The sequence below is a fragment of the Oryctolagus cuniculus genome, chromosome 2 (genome assembly GCF_051225735.1).
Source record: "Oryctolagus cuniculus isolate XC-2025 breed Fujian yellow rabbit chromosome 2, ASM5122573v1, whole genome shotgun sequence".
NCBI classification, from domain to species: Eukaryota; Metazoa; Chordata; class Mammalia; order Lagomorpha; family Leporidae; genus Oryctolagus; species Oryctolagus cuniculus.
The window spans coordinates 178427761-178441839 of NC_142868.1; the positions used below are offsets into that span (position 1 = coordinate 178427761).

A 14079-nucleotide genomic window follows, 5' to 3' on the forward strand; every position below is an offset into this window, starting at 1 on the left:
ATGGGCTTGGCTTCATACTAACCTCAGACCATACTCTCAGCTTCTGGAGCAAGACTCTGCCCCCAGAGATACTTTCTGGACTCTCACCTGCCCTGGACAGACACACACTAACCAACTGGAAAGCCCAGTCATTCCCAGGCCATCTCCTGACACAGTGCCATTGCTTACAATAGTAAGTCAACACCTCAGCTCTGCATTTAGTCACAGCCTTGCCCTAGTGCAGACTAATGGTGCACAGTGAGGTTGAGTCAATTTTGGTCCCCCATTCTCCCTGCTTTATCAGATCAGTCCTGAAGCACCACCTTGATGTTGTCACTGTCCTGTTCAAAGTATTTGGCTCCTGTTATCCACACAATGAAGTTGGAAGCTGCAGCAGGAATGAAGCACTCTCTGTGCTGGTCCTAACACCTACCAGCCTTCCTTATTTCCCAGTCTTCTCTCCATGTATTGCACTCTGTAGGCAAACTCTTTTTTTCTGTTAGTTTATTTTCATTCTATTTGATAGGCAGAGAGACAGCCAGAGACAAGTCTTCCATCTGTTGGTTTACTTCCCAGATGCCCACAACAGCCGGGTTAGGTCAGGCCAAAGCCAGGAGCCTGAAATTTAATCCAGGTCTCCCACATGGGTGGCAGGGTCCCAAGTACTGAAGCCATTATTTGCTGCCTCCCAGAATGCACATTAGTAGGAAGCTGGACTACGAGCAGAGTTGTTGGGATTTGAACCAGGCTTTGCAATACAGGATGGCCCCAAGCAGTTACTTAACTGCTATTGCCAAACACCTACCCCCATGCAGCCAAAGATCTTCTTTCTTCCTCTTTTCTTCAACTTTCACCTCGCTGGCTCTGTCAATGTCTGTTTTTTTTTTTTTTTTCTCCCTTTAAGATCTAGCTCAAAGATCTTCTCTGTGAATCTATGTACCTAGACCTAATTTCTCCTGAGGCCCTCCAAAGTGTGTTACCTGATATGTTTGATTACAGATATCTCTTCTCCCCTATTGGCCTGGGATCTCCCCTTGAAAGGCAGGATCTGTGTTGGGTTCATGGTTGTGTCTCAAGGGCAGGGCCTGTCAAAGTAGGTATCTAACAAATGTATTTGAGAGCAGAAAGGAATAAGGAAGGGAGTGAATAAATGCATTGGATCCAGTGCCCATGCATCTCGCTTCCTCCCTCTCTGCCCTCCCTGAGTTCCTGAGCTATACAGCGTGACCATGAGGTACCTTAACCATATTTTAGGTTAGTGGACACAGTAGGCTAATGAGAAAAAGAAAGAAAAAAGAAAAGAGCACTGTTTAGGAATCCAGAGACCTGGAGTCTGATGGTGACTTTCAAACTCGGACTTTTAATTAGTCATTTCCCATCTCTAGAATAAAGTCAGGGCTGAAAAGTGAGGGATTGTGTTAGATGATCTTTCCCATTCTGAGCCTTTGGATACGATCCCTCTCCTTTTCCCTGTGCCTACGACAAGGGCACTATCACCCCCTACTGTAAAACAGGGTGATAATGTGATGGAGGGTTGTAGAGCGCTTTTCAAGGCCATAGGCCATACTGAAACCCCCCAACAAGTACAGGGGTTCAATTTCTAGAACTGCTCCTATGTCCCTAATCCAGCTCAGAAAGAGTCCTGCGCTCACTCCATCTTGATTTTAATGGGAAATCCTTTTATCTATTTTCGGAGTGTTGCAGAGCTCCAGTTTCTGGTGTAATACCTTCTCCTTGGAGAATGCTTTGCTTCTAGTAGGAATCCCTCACTTTCATCTGCATCATTCTTTATTGCAGGCTGCCAGTTAATTCCCCTATTTGGTAAATTGGGTTGTCTGTGTCAGGAGACCTTTTAAGTGCCGGGTGGGGGTGGTTTAAGAAGGCTGAGCACTCAGAAACTGATTCCCACTGAGGACATTGGGATCTTGTTGGGATAGCCGCACAGTGCAAAAGGAGCAATACATAATGGTTCAAAAGTTCGATGTAGAAGAGCAGCAAGTAAAATGAATGCATGGCAGGGAGTGCTTGGAACAACGAAATGGTGCTGATGGTAATGTCTGGGAATATTGGATTCTTGCAGGTCATTTGACCTGTGCTTCTGGAATCAGAGTCAACTTGTCCCAGAGGGAAACTTCCACAAGCATGGCACTCAGGAGGATTTGTAGGATTTTCTTCGTGGAGACTGGTTGTAAATTCACCCGACCCATAGATTCATGATCTCAGATACATCTTTGGAGATTATCAAGTTCAGCCAGCCCCTCTCACCCTATTTTATAAATGAAGATGCTTAAACCTAGGAAAGTTAGTGCTTTGCCAGCAAGCACTCAACTAGTAAGCAAAGGAGCAGGAGTCCTTTGAAAGATATTTTTATTACTGTTTCTCAGATGAAAAACATGAGGGACCTAGAGCTAGTAAATAGGAGAACCACGATTAGGGCCTTGGTCTGCCAGTTTATCGAGCCCATGTTCCCAGTCACAGTACACCTGCATCAGGTCACACTACAAAGAAAACTTGCCAGGGAAGGAAGAGGACTGGGTGTGAGCAAAGAAGTGGAGAAGGGCCTGCACGCATTCCCTGGCTTGGTTGCTGTTTGTTCTCTAAGTCCTGTCACAGAGCTGCCACTGCTCCCTCTGCCTGGACACACCTGCAGGATCACTTTTCCTGTCTTTCCAGGCTCTTTCCTCCTCCTCAACACCTCAGCAGACTCCAAACACACCATCCTGAGCCCGTGGATGAGGAGCAGCAGTGAGCACTGCACGCTGGCCGTCTCGGTGCACAGGCACCTGCAGCCCTCTGGGAGGTATGTGGCCCAGCTGCTGCCCCACAACAAGACTGGAAGAGAGATCCTCCTGGTGCCCACTCCAGGAAAGCATGGGTAAGTCCTTCCCATGTCTCAAATTAATTTTATAAAAGATGGCTGCTTGGTTTTTGGCTGTGGATTTCCAGGGTCGGTGATATCTACTTAAAATTCACAATTACCCTTTAGTGGATGCACACAGACTTAGCTGTTGCTGTTACCATTTGCCAGGAAGCATCTCAGGCATTGGCCGGTGGGTCCCTCTGACTGTCCTGGCTGTGGTCCTCCCAGCAACCAGAGGACTAGCTTTCAGAATGGCTATTTCATGGATGGACATTAAAGATACCCATTTTCCAAAGGCCAGGTAGAGCTGAGAACAAAACAGCCAAAAGGAGTATTCAAAGAACAAGATTAAAATAATTTAGTATGTTGCAAACTGGGTTTTACTAGCAGAATGTGGGCAGGAAGGAAAGGACAAAACATTGTGGCTCCTAAGCAGGTTGTACAAGAGGGTGATATCGCAGGGCAGAATTAATCAAGGGTGCTAGACCACTCTCAGCTCAGTAGAGACTGGAACAGAGCTTTGTCCTGGAACCTCCAAGGCATACGCAACACTGAAGTCACACTCAGTACTGTCAATGATGAAATCCCTCAAGCTTTCTGGAGTCACTCACTCAGTGGTTCCTTGGGTCTCTAGAGACAGTGACATTGGGAAGCAACCTTGAACTACAGCATCTCTGATTCTGCCTTTTTTCCCCATTCCATCAGTAAAAACACCATCACAAGCAAGACCCCAGCATTGAGGGGCCCCAGATCCGATCACTTTATAATCAGTGACGGTGTAGGACCCTTCTTGTTGACATCTTTACAGAAGTAAGACCAAGCACTTTTAGCTTGGTTTAGACTTGACTTCCTCCTAAGACAATACCTTTTCAGAGGATTCCCACCTGAACGATGACTATTACCTAGCAGTCATGGTGTGCCGAGGGACAGCTTGCCTATAGGTTTTCCAGTAAGGCCATTTCCAGGAAGGCTCTGCACTGTCTTCTCCTGACCCATCTGTATTTAGCTGTGCTTGGAAGAACTGTAAGCTGCTGCAGTCCCAGCAGGAGTGAAATCGCAGTATCGAGAAGGATGCTGTCCCTGTACCTAAGCTCCATACCCATCTTCTTGCCTATTGAATACCTCTTGTGCTGGCTGGTAGGGACCCAGCCACCAGGTACCTCTTGGCTGTGTCCACCCAGAAATCAGGAGGGTTGAGTGGCTGGGCTGCCCCATGTTTTGGCTGAGTTGTCCTCTGGTGCCCAGCCTGCCTCCAGCACGACCCCCCCTCCCCGGCCTTTCGTGGGAGAAGTCCAGCTGGTAAGGCCTTCTTCCAGGGGTTGGCCTCAGCTGTGGAACCACCATGCAGGCATTTGCCCAGCCTTATTATGTGTTTATTCTGAATTATACTCTCAAGTGTTCCCTCTCTGCCCAGCCTGGATGGAACCGAATAGTGCTGCTTGGGGCTGCAGAGCCTCAGGCCATCGGTCCCTGGGTAAGGAAATTCATGGGTGACAGAGGAAGAAATGAAGTTGGAGATCACCCTGAAAGGCCGGCGAAGAATGTATATTTGTGAGATGAAAGGTATGCATGGGGTTTCAGCATCTCCTGCGTGGCCTGCCTGTTTCCCACTATAGTTAAGTCAGGGAGACAGTGCTGCGTTGGGATGACAAACCATAGGAGATTACGAAGGATTTACCCTTCTGTAACTTCCCATGCTCAGAACATCCAAGTGAATGTCCATTTGACAGATGAGAAGAGGAAAAAGGAATGTGGCATGGTAGAAACTGAACTCCAGTTCTCCCCTGCCCTTTCCTCATTTGTGTTCTTTCCAGGAAACCCAAAGCCCCTCAACAGGAACTCAGGGAAGAAGGAAAGGGAAGGCGAAAAAACCCTAAAAAACAGATGATTTAGATTCTTTGGTGACTTTGATGATAAGTGAGCCCAGAGACATGTGATGGTAGAGCCTCCAGGGGCAACCTACTCTCTGCCATGTGTGGTAGGAACAAGGAGACCAAGGCTGTGTGACGTGGGCAGGTTCTGAGCTTCTTGTTGAGGCCACCCCACTGGCCAATACATCCTCTTCCAAAAGCAAGTTCTCTTCAGTCTTAGGAGTTGGTCTGCCCTCTGCAGGGGGTGAGCTGAGACAGGAGAAAGAGAACAAGATTATGTTGGGTTGAGGTGGAGATTTGATGGCAGTGCCTGGGGCTGACCCTTATGGCTAGAGAGGCTTTGCCTCAGGCTCTGGCTCCTGGCTTTCCAGGGTAGCTAAATATTCTTCCCTGGTGCTGGCTAAGCCATCTTGAGTTTAGTGATGAGCAGGACTGATTCCAAACTTATATTAAAGATGTCTGGGACAGCTTCCCCACCTCCAACATGATCAATGTGGTGAGGGTGGAAGGTGGCAGCTGAAGGAGCAATCAATAGACCACTCTACTGCATCGAGGCACTGTGCTCCCCTGGGCATCTGGGAAAGCTTCGAGACACAAGGTACTTGCCCAGCAAATCAGGGAGCTCTGGGTATTTGTGTAGAGTTTGTTCAGGATTTCCATTATTGACATTGTGAGAAGAACAGTTTCTTTTTTTTTTTTTTTTTTTTTTTTTTTTTTTGGCAGGGGGAGGGCAGGGGAGGGAGCTGTCCTGCACATCATCTCCAGCATTCTATGCCTCCACCCAACCAGATAGTAGTGGCATTTTCCCCAGTGAGACGATCAAAATTGCCAAATGTCTCATAGGGGGGAAAATCAATCCCACTGAGAACACCTGCGTTGCATGGAACATTTTACAGCTGGGAAGAACTACAGGATTTGGTTCAGCCTCCTAGGTTTACTGGTTTCGGAACTGAGGCCTGGGACTACCAGGTAGCAGGTCAGCACAAGTTTCATTTTTGGTAGGCCAGCAGCTGGAATGTTATGCTCAAGTGTATGTGCCAATCATAGTACTAGATCCTGGGTTTCAAAGACATCCCAGGCCCAGGCCCTACCCTTGAGCAATAGTAAGTATTGCTAGCATCTATTTAGCACTTTGCAGACACACTAGCCATCAATACTGTGTACCTTACATGCATTTTCATATTGAATACAACACAGTAAATTTGGTTCTTGTTATTAGCTCCAGTTCTACAGATGAGGAAACTCAATGAGATCAAATAATCTGCCTAGGGTCACAGTACAGGTGTTTTGAACCCACCCAACCAGACTTCAGACTATTTTTATCCATTACAGTAAGAGCTCAGTTAATTCACAGCAGAAAAAAAATATATATTCTGTGAATCAGAATCCCTGCATGTAAGTGCCAGTTCACTCTCCAGTTGCCAGTTCAATGAACCGTCGTTTGTTGAGTACTTTCTATTTTTTCAGACCATAGAGGTGCAGGGGACAGAAGGCTAGCCTCTCTACCAAAGGTGTTTCCTGAATGAGTTCTGTGGCTTTAGGCAAATCCCAGCCCTTCTCAAGACTCAGTTTCCCCATCTGTACAGTGGGATTGTGATGCTGGCTTGTTCACGTGCTGTCATGGGTCAGTTCAACAAAGGACAGAAGGCTTTGCCTGCAGGAATATAAGGCACATGTAAGGGGCCATGATTTAGTATCTGAGCCTTCCCTGCTCTGCTCAGAGCTTGGGATAACAAAGGAAGACATTTACCTTCTCTGATTATGGGGTTGCTACCAGTCTCAAGAATCCTTTGGATTTGAGATACTCAACAGTTTGCCTCTCTGAGAGCTCACTCTCTTTCAGAGATGCCGACGCCCTGAGTGGCACGGAGCAGTGAGGGGGACACCGTGATATCCTGATGATGTTGGCTGAGATGATAATGAGTGGGGCTGGCTTCCACTTGTAACAGGAGATGGTGGCTTGGGGACCATTATTTAGAAAAGAACACTCAGCGTTTGTAGTAACAAGGGAGGAAGTTGTAATAATAACACCGGCTGGGGAGAGCCTGACTCAGAGGAGTGAGCTGATACCACCTCATCCCCCAGAAGCACCCTGTCGGGAGCACCACGCCGTGCTGGCTGCCGTGCTGCGTCAAGTGGCAGTGGCAGCCTGCTTGCAGGCACTCGGAGGCAGACGCAAGGAGCTGGGGAGTCACCTGGAGCCCAGCAACGTGTGAGGTCTGATGAGTCACAGAGCATCTCCCAGGCAGCCTGGCTTTGGCAGGGGATTCTAGGGGACAAAGGAGTGTCCGGTCTGCTCATCTGCCTCGTTCGAATGGCCAGAGAAGCAAGGAAGCAGAGAAACTGGGGCTGACACAAAGGCAGGCCTGGCTGGCCACAGAATCAAATAGGCATGAGACATCTCGGCTAGAAATGAGTGTCCCCAGAGTCCCCATGAAGTGAAATGAATGTGACTGAAGTGGATACACAAACGCTAGACCCTTTTCAGTTCATGCAGTCAGTCATTCAACAACCATGGATTGAGGGTCTGCCCGTGGAATAGATGCCCAAGATGGCACAGCCAAAGATGACACGGTCACAGCTTTCAAGGAACAAACATCCAGGCCAGTAAAGATTAAAGTAAAATAGTAACAGTGCGTGCCCAAAGATATTAAGAGGTTCAACTAAGGTCACTGGCTGGCAGTGCCAGCATGGGCAGCCCTACTCCTGCCTGTGCCTAGTGGGCTGCCCGATGCACCACATTGTACCTCTGATGCGTTAGAAAGATGGGGCCAGCAGAAGTGGCTGTGTGAGGTTGGTGCCCTCCTGGATGCAGCAGCACAAGCTTAGGGCTTGGTGCTGTCCAGGGCTGTGGCAAAGACCCCGGCTGGCCCCTCAAGTCTTCCTTTCCAAGCACACAGCTTGCTCCTGCAGCTGCAGGTGTCTGGGGACTTTATTATGTGTGACCAGAGCTACGCAGTGTGTGCAGGGAAGAATTGGGCCCTGAGGGGATAGAAGTCGCCAATCATTTGAATTACTAATACTGGAAAAGATGTTTCCCATCTGAAGGATGTGCCGATGCTCAGGCTCGACTGAGCTGAGGCAACTGGGGCATTTCACAGCCCAAACGCTGCACAGGCGGGAGAGAACAGGAAGGCCCCTTGGTGCCAAGCCTCGCCTTCCTAACACCTTAACTCCTGCACCCAGACAACTCGTGAGTTCAGCCAGCCCAATCAGTTTTCTGCTGGGGAAGCTGAGGCCTGGGGGATTGATGTGATGTGAAGAAGGGTGTGCTGCCATCCGTGGCCCAGCCTGGGCCCAACTCCATGCCGGCGCAGAGTCCTGGCCCTCTGGCTCCTGTCTGTCTCCCGGATGGATGGCTGTGTCAAGAAACCCTCACACTCACTGCTGTCAAACAAAAATCTGCAGCCACCTTCCCCAAGCGCAGAAGACCCCCGCTCTGTGCTGGGAACCCACATTGGCAGCCACACTAGCTTAAGGCAGTCAGTTCTGACCAAGGCTCCCAGCTATCTAACCGGTCACGATGCTAACAGAAGACATGCCAAAGTAATCTAACACAGAGATATATTGATCTGTGGACAGCAGAGGGGCACTTCAGTCCTGGGCCTGTGGCTCATTTGCAGCCCAGCTGTGAGCAACCACAGCCTTTCCCAGCCTCAGTTGCACTCTGCTCCCCTCCTTCATCCCTGTCATGTTACCAGGGCTTGGAGAGCCACAATGATTCTCCCCACCTTGGACTTCTGTTCCTTGGGCTCTCTCCCACCCTGGCAAAGAGGCTAGATGCAGCTCGCTTACCCATAGAGACCAACTACTGCTCACAGAGGGAACCCCAAATTGTCCAGTAAATGCACACACACTTGGTGGTCTCAGCAGGTAGGCAGGGTGTGGTCTTAGGGTAGGGTGCAGGTAGGAAGATGCCACAAAGCATTTGCCTCTGAGAAGATACCTGATTGCTTTTCCCAGGCTGAGCTGGGTTTGACTTCTCTCAGCCCAGGGCCTTGTGGCAAGTCTGGCGCACACAGGGCAATCAGAGCCCGTGGCATTGAGCATACCAAGCCAAAGTTCTCGAATCCTGCCTGCATGATAAACGGGATCAGGAATAAAAAAGGTGATCATTTATTGAAATTGATGCCCTCGAGTGGCAGTGTCACAATGATTTAATTTCAGACCCAGCTTTTTCTCACTTTCAAAGTCATTCATAGTGTCAGCTTCTCTCTTTTTCCCCTTGGTCTGAATAACACACTAATAAATATACAATAAGGGCTTTAATGTCTGGGTGATTTACACTAAAAAGAGAGCGCCATTCAAAGGCTTTAAAGATAATTTTTAAAAGCCTTAAAACTCACATGCAGGCTTGTCAGGGACATATTTCCCGGACGCCCTGGCATGGGAACAGTTGTGCAGCCCTGAGTTCCCTGAGCACAGAGTGGCCATGAGACTTGGGGCCTAGGTCTTCTTGGAGGCAGCTCCCCAAGCATTATGTGAGTTTAGGCAAACCTCTGGAGCCCTGCAGGTCTCAGCTTGCTTCCTGCTCTGTAAAATGGGAATAATTTTTTTAAAAAATATTTATTTATTTATTTGAAAGGCAGAGTTACAGAGAGGCAGAGAGAGAGAGAGGGAGGTCTTCAATCTGCTGGTTCACTCCCCAGATGGCTGCAATAGCTGGAGCTGGGCCAATCCCAAGGCAGGAGCCATGAGCTTCCTCCGGGTGTCCCAGGCAGGTACAGGGGCCCAAGAACTTGGGCCTTCTTCTATTGCTTTCCTGGGCCATAGCAGAGAGCTGGATTGGAAGTGGAATAGCCAGGACTTGAACTGGCATCCATATGGGATGCCAGAACTTCTACGCCACATCACCAGCCCCCTCATGCAGTTTTTTGAAGGTTAAGTTAAATAAGATGCAGAGCAGGTTCTAAAGTGCCCCCTTGTCACTGCCTTCTCTGCTGTCCCTCTTAGGTGTCCAGGGCTGGTGCCAATGCTGTGGCACAGTGGGTTAGGCTGCCATCTGCAGTGCCTGCATCCCATATGGGTGCTGGTTCAAGTCCCAGCTGCTCTGCTTCCAAGCCAGCTCCCTGATAATGGCCTGGAAAAGCAGCAGAAGAAGGCCCAAGTACTTGGGCCCCTGCACCCAAATGGGAGGTCCAGAAGAAGCTCCTGGCTCTTGGATTAGGCCTGGCCCAGCCCCAACTGTTGCGGCCATTCGGGAGTGAACCAGCAGGTAGAAAATCTCTCCCTTTGTGTCTTCTCTTTGTCTGTCTGTCTGTTTGTCTAAGTCTGACTTTCAAATAAATAAATAAATCTCTAAAAACAAAAGCAAAAAAGAGGGCTCCAAGACCACCCTATATCCAGGCCAGCCACGGTTGGGGGAGTGGGCAGAAACAGAGTTAAGTTTAGAAAACTCACACCTTTTGTTCTTGGAGTAACCACCCATGTTCTCTGAGTTGAACCTTGAAGCACCAGTCCCACTAACTGTGCCTTGATTGGCCATATTCTTTACCCCTTTGGGTAGTGATACTGAAGCAGCCATTACAACACTAGTCCTCTCTGGCTTTCAACCATGAACATGGTGGGTCTCAAGCTTTGATGGTACAAATCAGAACCCCACATTTTACAAAATTCATATGGCTGAGCTCCATCCTCAGCCATTCTGGTTTTATTCATCTTGGGATGAGCCATGGGCATATGTGGCTTCAGAAGCTCCTTGGGATTCTCATATGCATCAAAAACTAAGAATCATGGCTAGCATCTCAGCCTGAGTTCGTTTATCACATAAGCTGGTGGCTTTTATATAATTTGAACACTAAGGGGAAAAGTGAAAAAGAAAGCAGGAAGAGGCCAGCCATTGTTTTGCAGTTAAGCATCTGCCTGTGACTCCGGAATCCTTTATGGGTGCTGGTTTAAGTCCTAGCTGTTCCATTTCCAATCCAGCTCCCTGCTAATGCACCTGAGAAAGCAGAGAAAGATGGCTCAAGTGCTTGGGCCCCTGCACCCATGTGGAGGACCCAGATGAGGCTCCTAGCATTGGCTTCGGCCTGGCCCAGCTCTGGTCACTGTGGTCATTTGGGAAGTGAAACAGTGGATGGAAGATCTCTCTCTCTTCTTCTAGCCTTCTCTCTCTCTCTGTAACTCTGCCTTTCAAATACATAAATAGAAATTTTTAAGAAAGCTTAGAGACATGAGATGAAGTGATGTACAGGGTGGATAGTCACTTTTTTCCCACTTGTTTGTGTACATGTTGGTGACCACATTACCCAGTTGTTGCTTTATCCTGTCTTTTGTTTGACAGTTTTTTGACAGGCAGAGTTAGACAGAGAGAGAGAGACAGAGAGAAAGGTCTTCCTTCCTTTGGTTCACCCCACAAATGGCCGCTACGGCCAGCTTGCTGAGCCGATCCAAAGCCAGGAGCCAGGTGCTTCCTCCTGGTCTCCCATGCGGGTGCAGGGCCCAAGCACTTGGGCCCTCCTCCACTGCTTTCCCGGGCCACAGCAGAGAGCTGGACTGGAAGAGGAGCAACCGGGACAGAACTGGTGCCCCAACTGGGACTAGAACCCGGGGTACCAGTGGAGGATGGAGGATTAGCCTAGTGAGTTGCGGCACCAGCCTTTTTTTTTTTTTTTTTTTTTTTTTGCCTTATCCTGTCTTTATAGCCCTCAAAATGGGGTAGCCAGGCTGCATCTGAAGTCATGTATGTTAATAGTCTCTACACATGTGTTATTCTTTCTCTAAAAGGAATGTCGTTTTTGAAGTCACAGGGGGTTGAGAAGAATGTATAGTAGGCTAGAGAGAAACCAGACATTTTAGAGTTGGAGTGAGCCTCCATCCACCCTTCTGCCCATCCTATTCATCCATCCATCTATCCAACTGTCTGGCCAATGTCTGCTCACATACGGATACATATGTACATTCATGCACATGTGCATCCTCCCATCCTCCCATCCATTCATCATCTTTTTACTTCAGAATGTCACACAGGGATCTCACAGAGCCACAGTTCTCCCATTTGTCTCAAGAATCAGACACTGTGTTGTTAATCTACATGGTGGATACCATATGTACAGTGCATGTTCAGTTTCCCAGGCACATCGACATCCATCAGTTCACTTCATCTTCAGTATGACCCATGTCACACATTACATGTTATTCTCATTTTACAGAGGAGTAAACTGAATCTCAGCGAGATGCAGTGATTTGTCTGTAGTCCTGGGCAACACAGGGGGACAAAAACCTTCTGGGTCAATTTTCTTCTCTCAGTTTCCCTGAGAGAGAGACTTGCTGCATCTGGTATCATGCCAGCTCTGAGGGAACAGAGCTGTTCTCATCCATCAGAAAAGCTCTTTTCAAGGAGATGCATCTGATGTTTGGCCATCTAATTCTAGTCCACAAGACTTGAAGGTAGAGACATTGGCTTGTACAGTGCCTAGCATGTAGTAGGTGTTCTAGTTTAGGTGAGTGGATACTGCATCAATTTAAGGTGGTTCTGTGATGCAGCTCCCTTGGAACCTAAGCTGTGGGTCTCAAAATTAAAGCTCAGTCTGAAATCACAGAAGAATCTCCAACCCATGAGAAATACTTTCTCCCTTCCCTCCACCCACCCCTGGAGAGAGAGATGTGTAGTCTCCCCTGAGGCTTAGGAAGCAGCTGTCAAAGTGCACCTCAACTGTGAAGGTTGCCACTGAGTACAAAGGACAGTTCATTTCCTGGCAGGTAGAACTTTTACTCACGATTGCTTTCATTGATGGGCGTCAAAAAAAATAAATGAAAAGACCATCAGCTTCTGCCAGCTTTGACCTTCGAGATTTGACAGCCGAAGGCTTGTAGAGGGGCTCTTTTGAGCTAGATGCTTTTGTTTTCCCACTTTGCACTGTATACTTGATGGATTGAACACCAGGAGGATGAGAGAATTGTGAGTATCTGTAACCCCTTGACTTGTCAGAATGGCATCTTGGCAAATCCCATAATGATAAATATATGTTGTATACAAAGAGAAGTCAAAATGAATAGAAGTAATCACTTCACATCTCGGAAGTGTTTCTTGAGGCTCACCATTTCCCAGTGGGGAGATATTAAAACAAGTAGAAGAATTTAGGTGATAACATACTGATATCAAGGAGTTCACTCATTTATTCATTTATGCATCCTGTCAACAAATGTTTTTGAGTCATGCTTAGTCCTAGGCACTGGTTGACAGGATAGTGATAAGCCACTCTGGTGTCTCATCCTGCTCTCAGGGAGCTCATGATGAGGTTTGGAATTATACAAGGGAAAAGGTGATGAGGAGTGTTTTGTGTGGGTACCACAGGAATGAGTGTAGGGGACCGTCAAGGTGGGTGGCCTAGAAAAGAGAACTTGAGCTGGCTCTGAAGGCAGGGGACGTTGGTCTGGGGGGACAACGAGAGACAGACATCCCATACAGAGAGTCCACACCTATAAAGGCCCGGCAGCCCACCAAAGGAGGTGATGCCCCAGAGCTGACAGGCTCCTTTAGCTCTGTCACTTGCTAAATTCCCTTCACCCCCATCCCCTATCCAGTCTCTCACTGTGTTCATCTTTTATGTGTCTATGCCTTGAGAGCCATCAAATGCCCCAAAGGCAGTCTCCAGACAGTGGGGTCACGTCTTTGGTCCTCACCATTTTACCACGTCTTCTTGTTGCAAATGTCCTGCTGCAAACATTCCAAAGACCTCCCCCGGGTCCATTGAGGTACATTCCTCACTCTCTCCTTCTCCCTGGTAGTATCTCCCTCCTCAGCGGGGACTCCCAGCATCTATGAGCAATTTGTGTTAGCAGCAGCATTTTACCAGGGACAAGTGGGTTTCAGACTACAAGCTGGGGATACTTTTTGTTTATTACTGGCTCTGATTCCAGGAGCTTCCTGTGGCTCTTTCCCGCCCTCTTTGGTGGGAAGAATAGTTAGGGTGTGCTATTCCTCATGGATTGCCTTTCGTCCCCTTTTACACTTGTGCATTTTCCAGTAACCAGTGCAATGTCTCCTTAGAAGAACACTTTCAGGATTTCCCAAATAGCCTTTAACATAAAACCTTGTGATGATCCAGTTACAAGCCAGTCTCTCCCAGTGACCTACAGGGATCTGTTGGTTCCTAAGTGTTGACACATAAAGGATAGGGGGAGGAGGCTCGTGGCTGAAGAAGACCAGGACTTGGAGCCTAAGTAGGAACTTACCTTCCCTCTTGCGTTCCTCTTAATTTGTATAAAGACAATGAGGTAGCAGAGAAGGGCTGCTTGGTCTCACTCTGTGGTGCCAGGCATTATTCTAACATACCCTGCTCACCCATAATCAGTGTCGCTGATGGTGTCTCTTTCTCAGTGAGGAAGCTGAGGCTTGGTGAGGTTAAGTGACCTGCCCAGAGTCAC

At 48.2% G+C, this 14079-nt stretch overlaps 1 protein-coding gene across 2 annotated transcripts in view; it reads left to right on the plus strand.

Moving 5' to 3' along the window:
- ALK (ALK receptor tyrosine kinase) overlaps positions 1–14079 on the plus strand; it is a 774540-nt gene that overhangs the window by 423761 nt on the left and 336700 nt on the right. For both annotated transcript variants that reach the window (XR_016229509.1, XM_051843042.3), the window contains exon 4: positions 2653–2854. Coding sequence is in view for 1 of the 2 variants with exons in the window: in XM_051843042.3 (XP_051699002.1) it covers positions 2653–2854 (202 nt within the window). In the remaining variant the exon portion in view is untranslated. The remainder of the gene's footprint in view (positions 1–2652; positions 2855–14079) is intronic.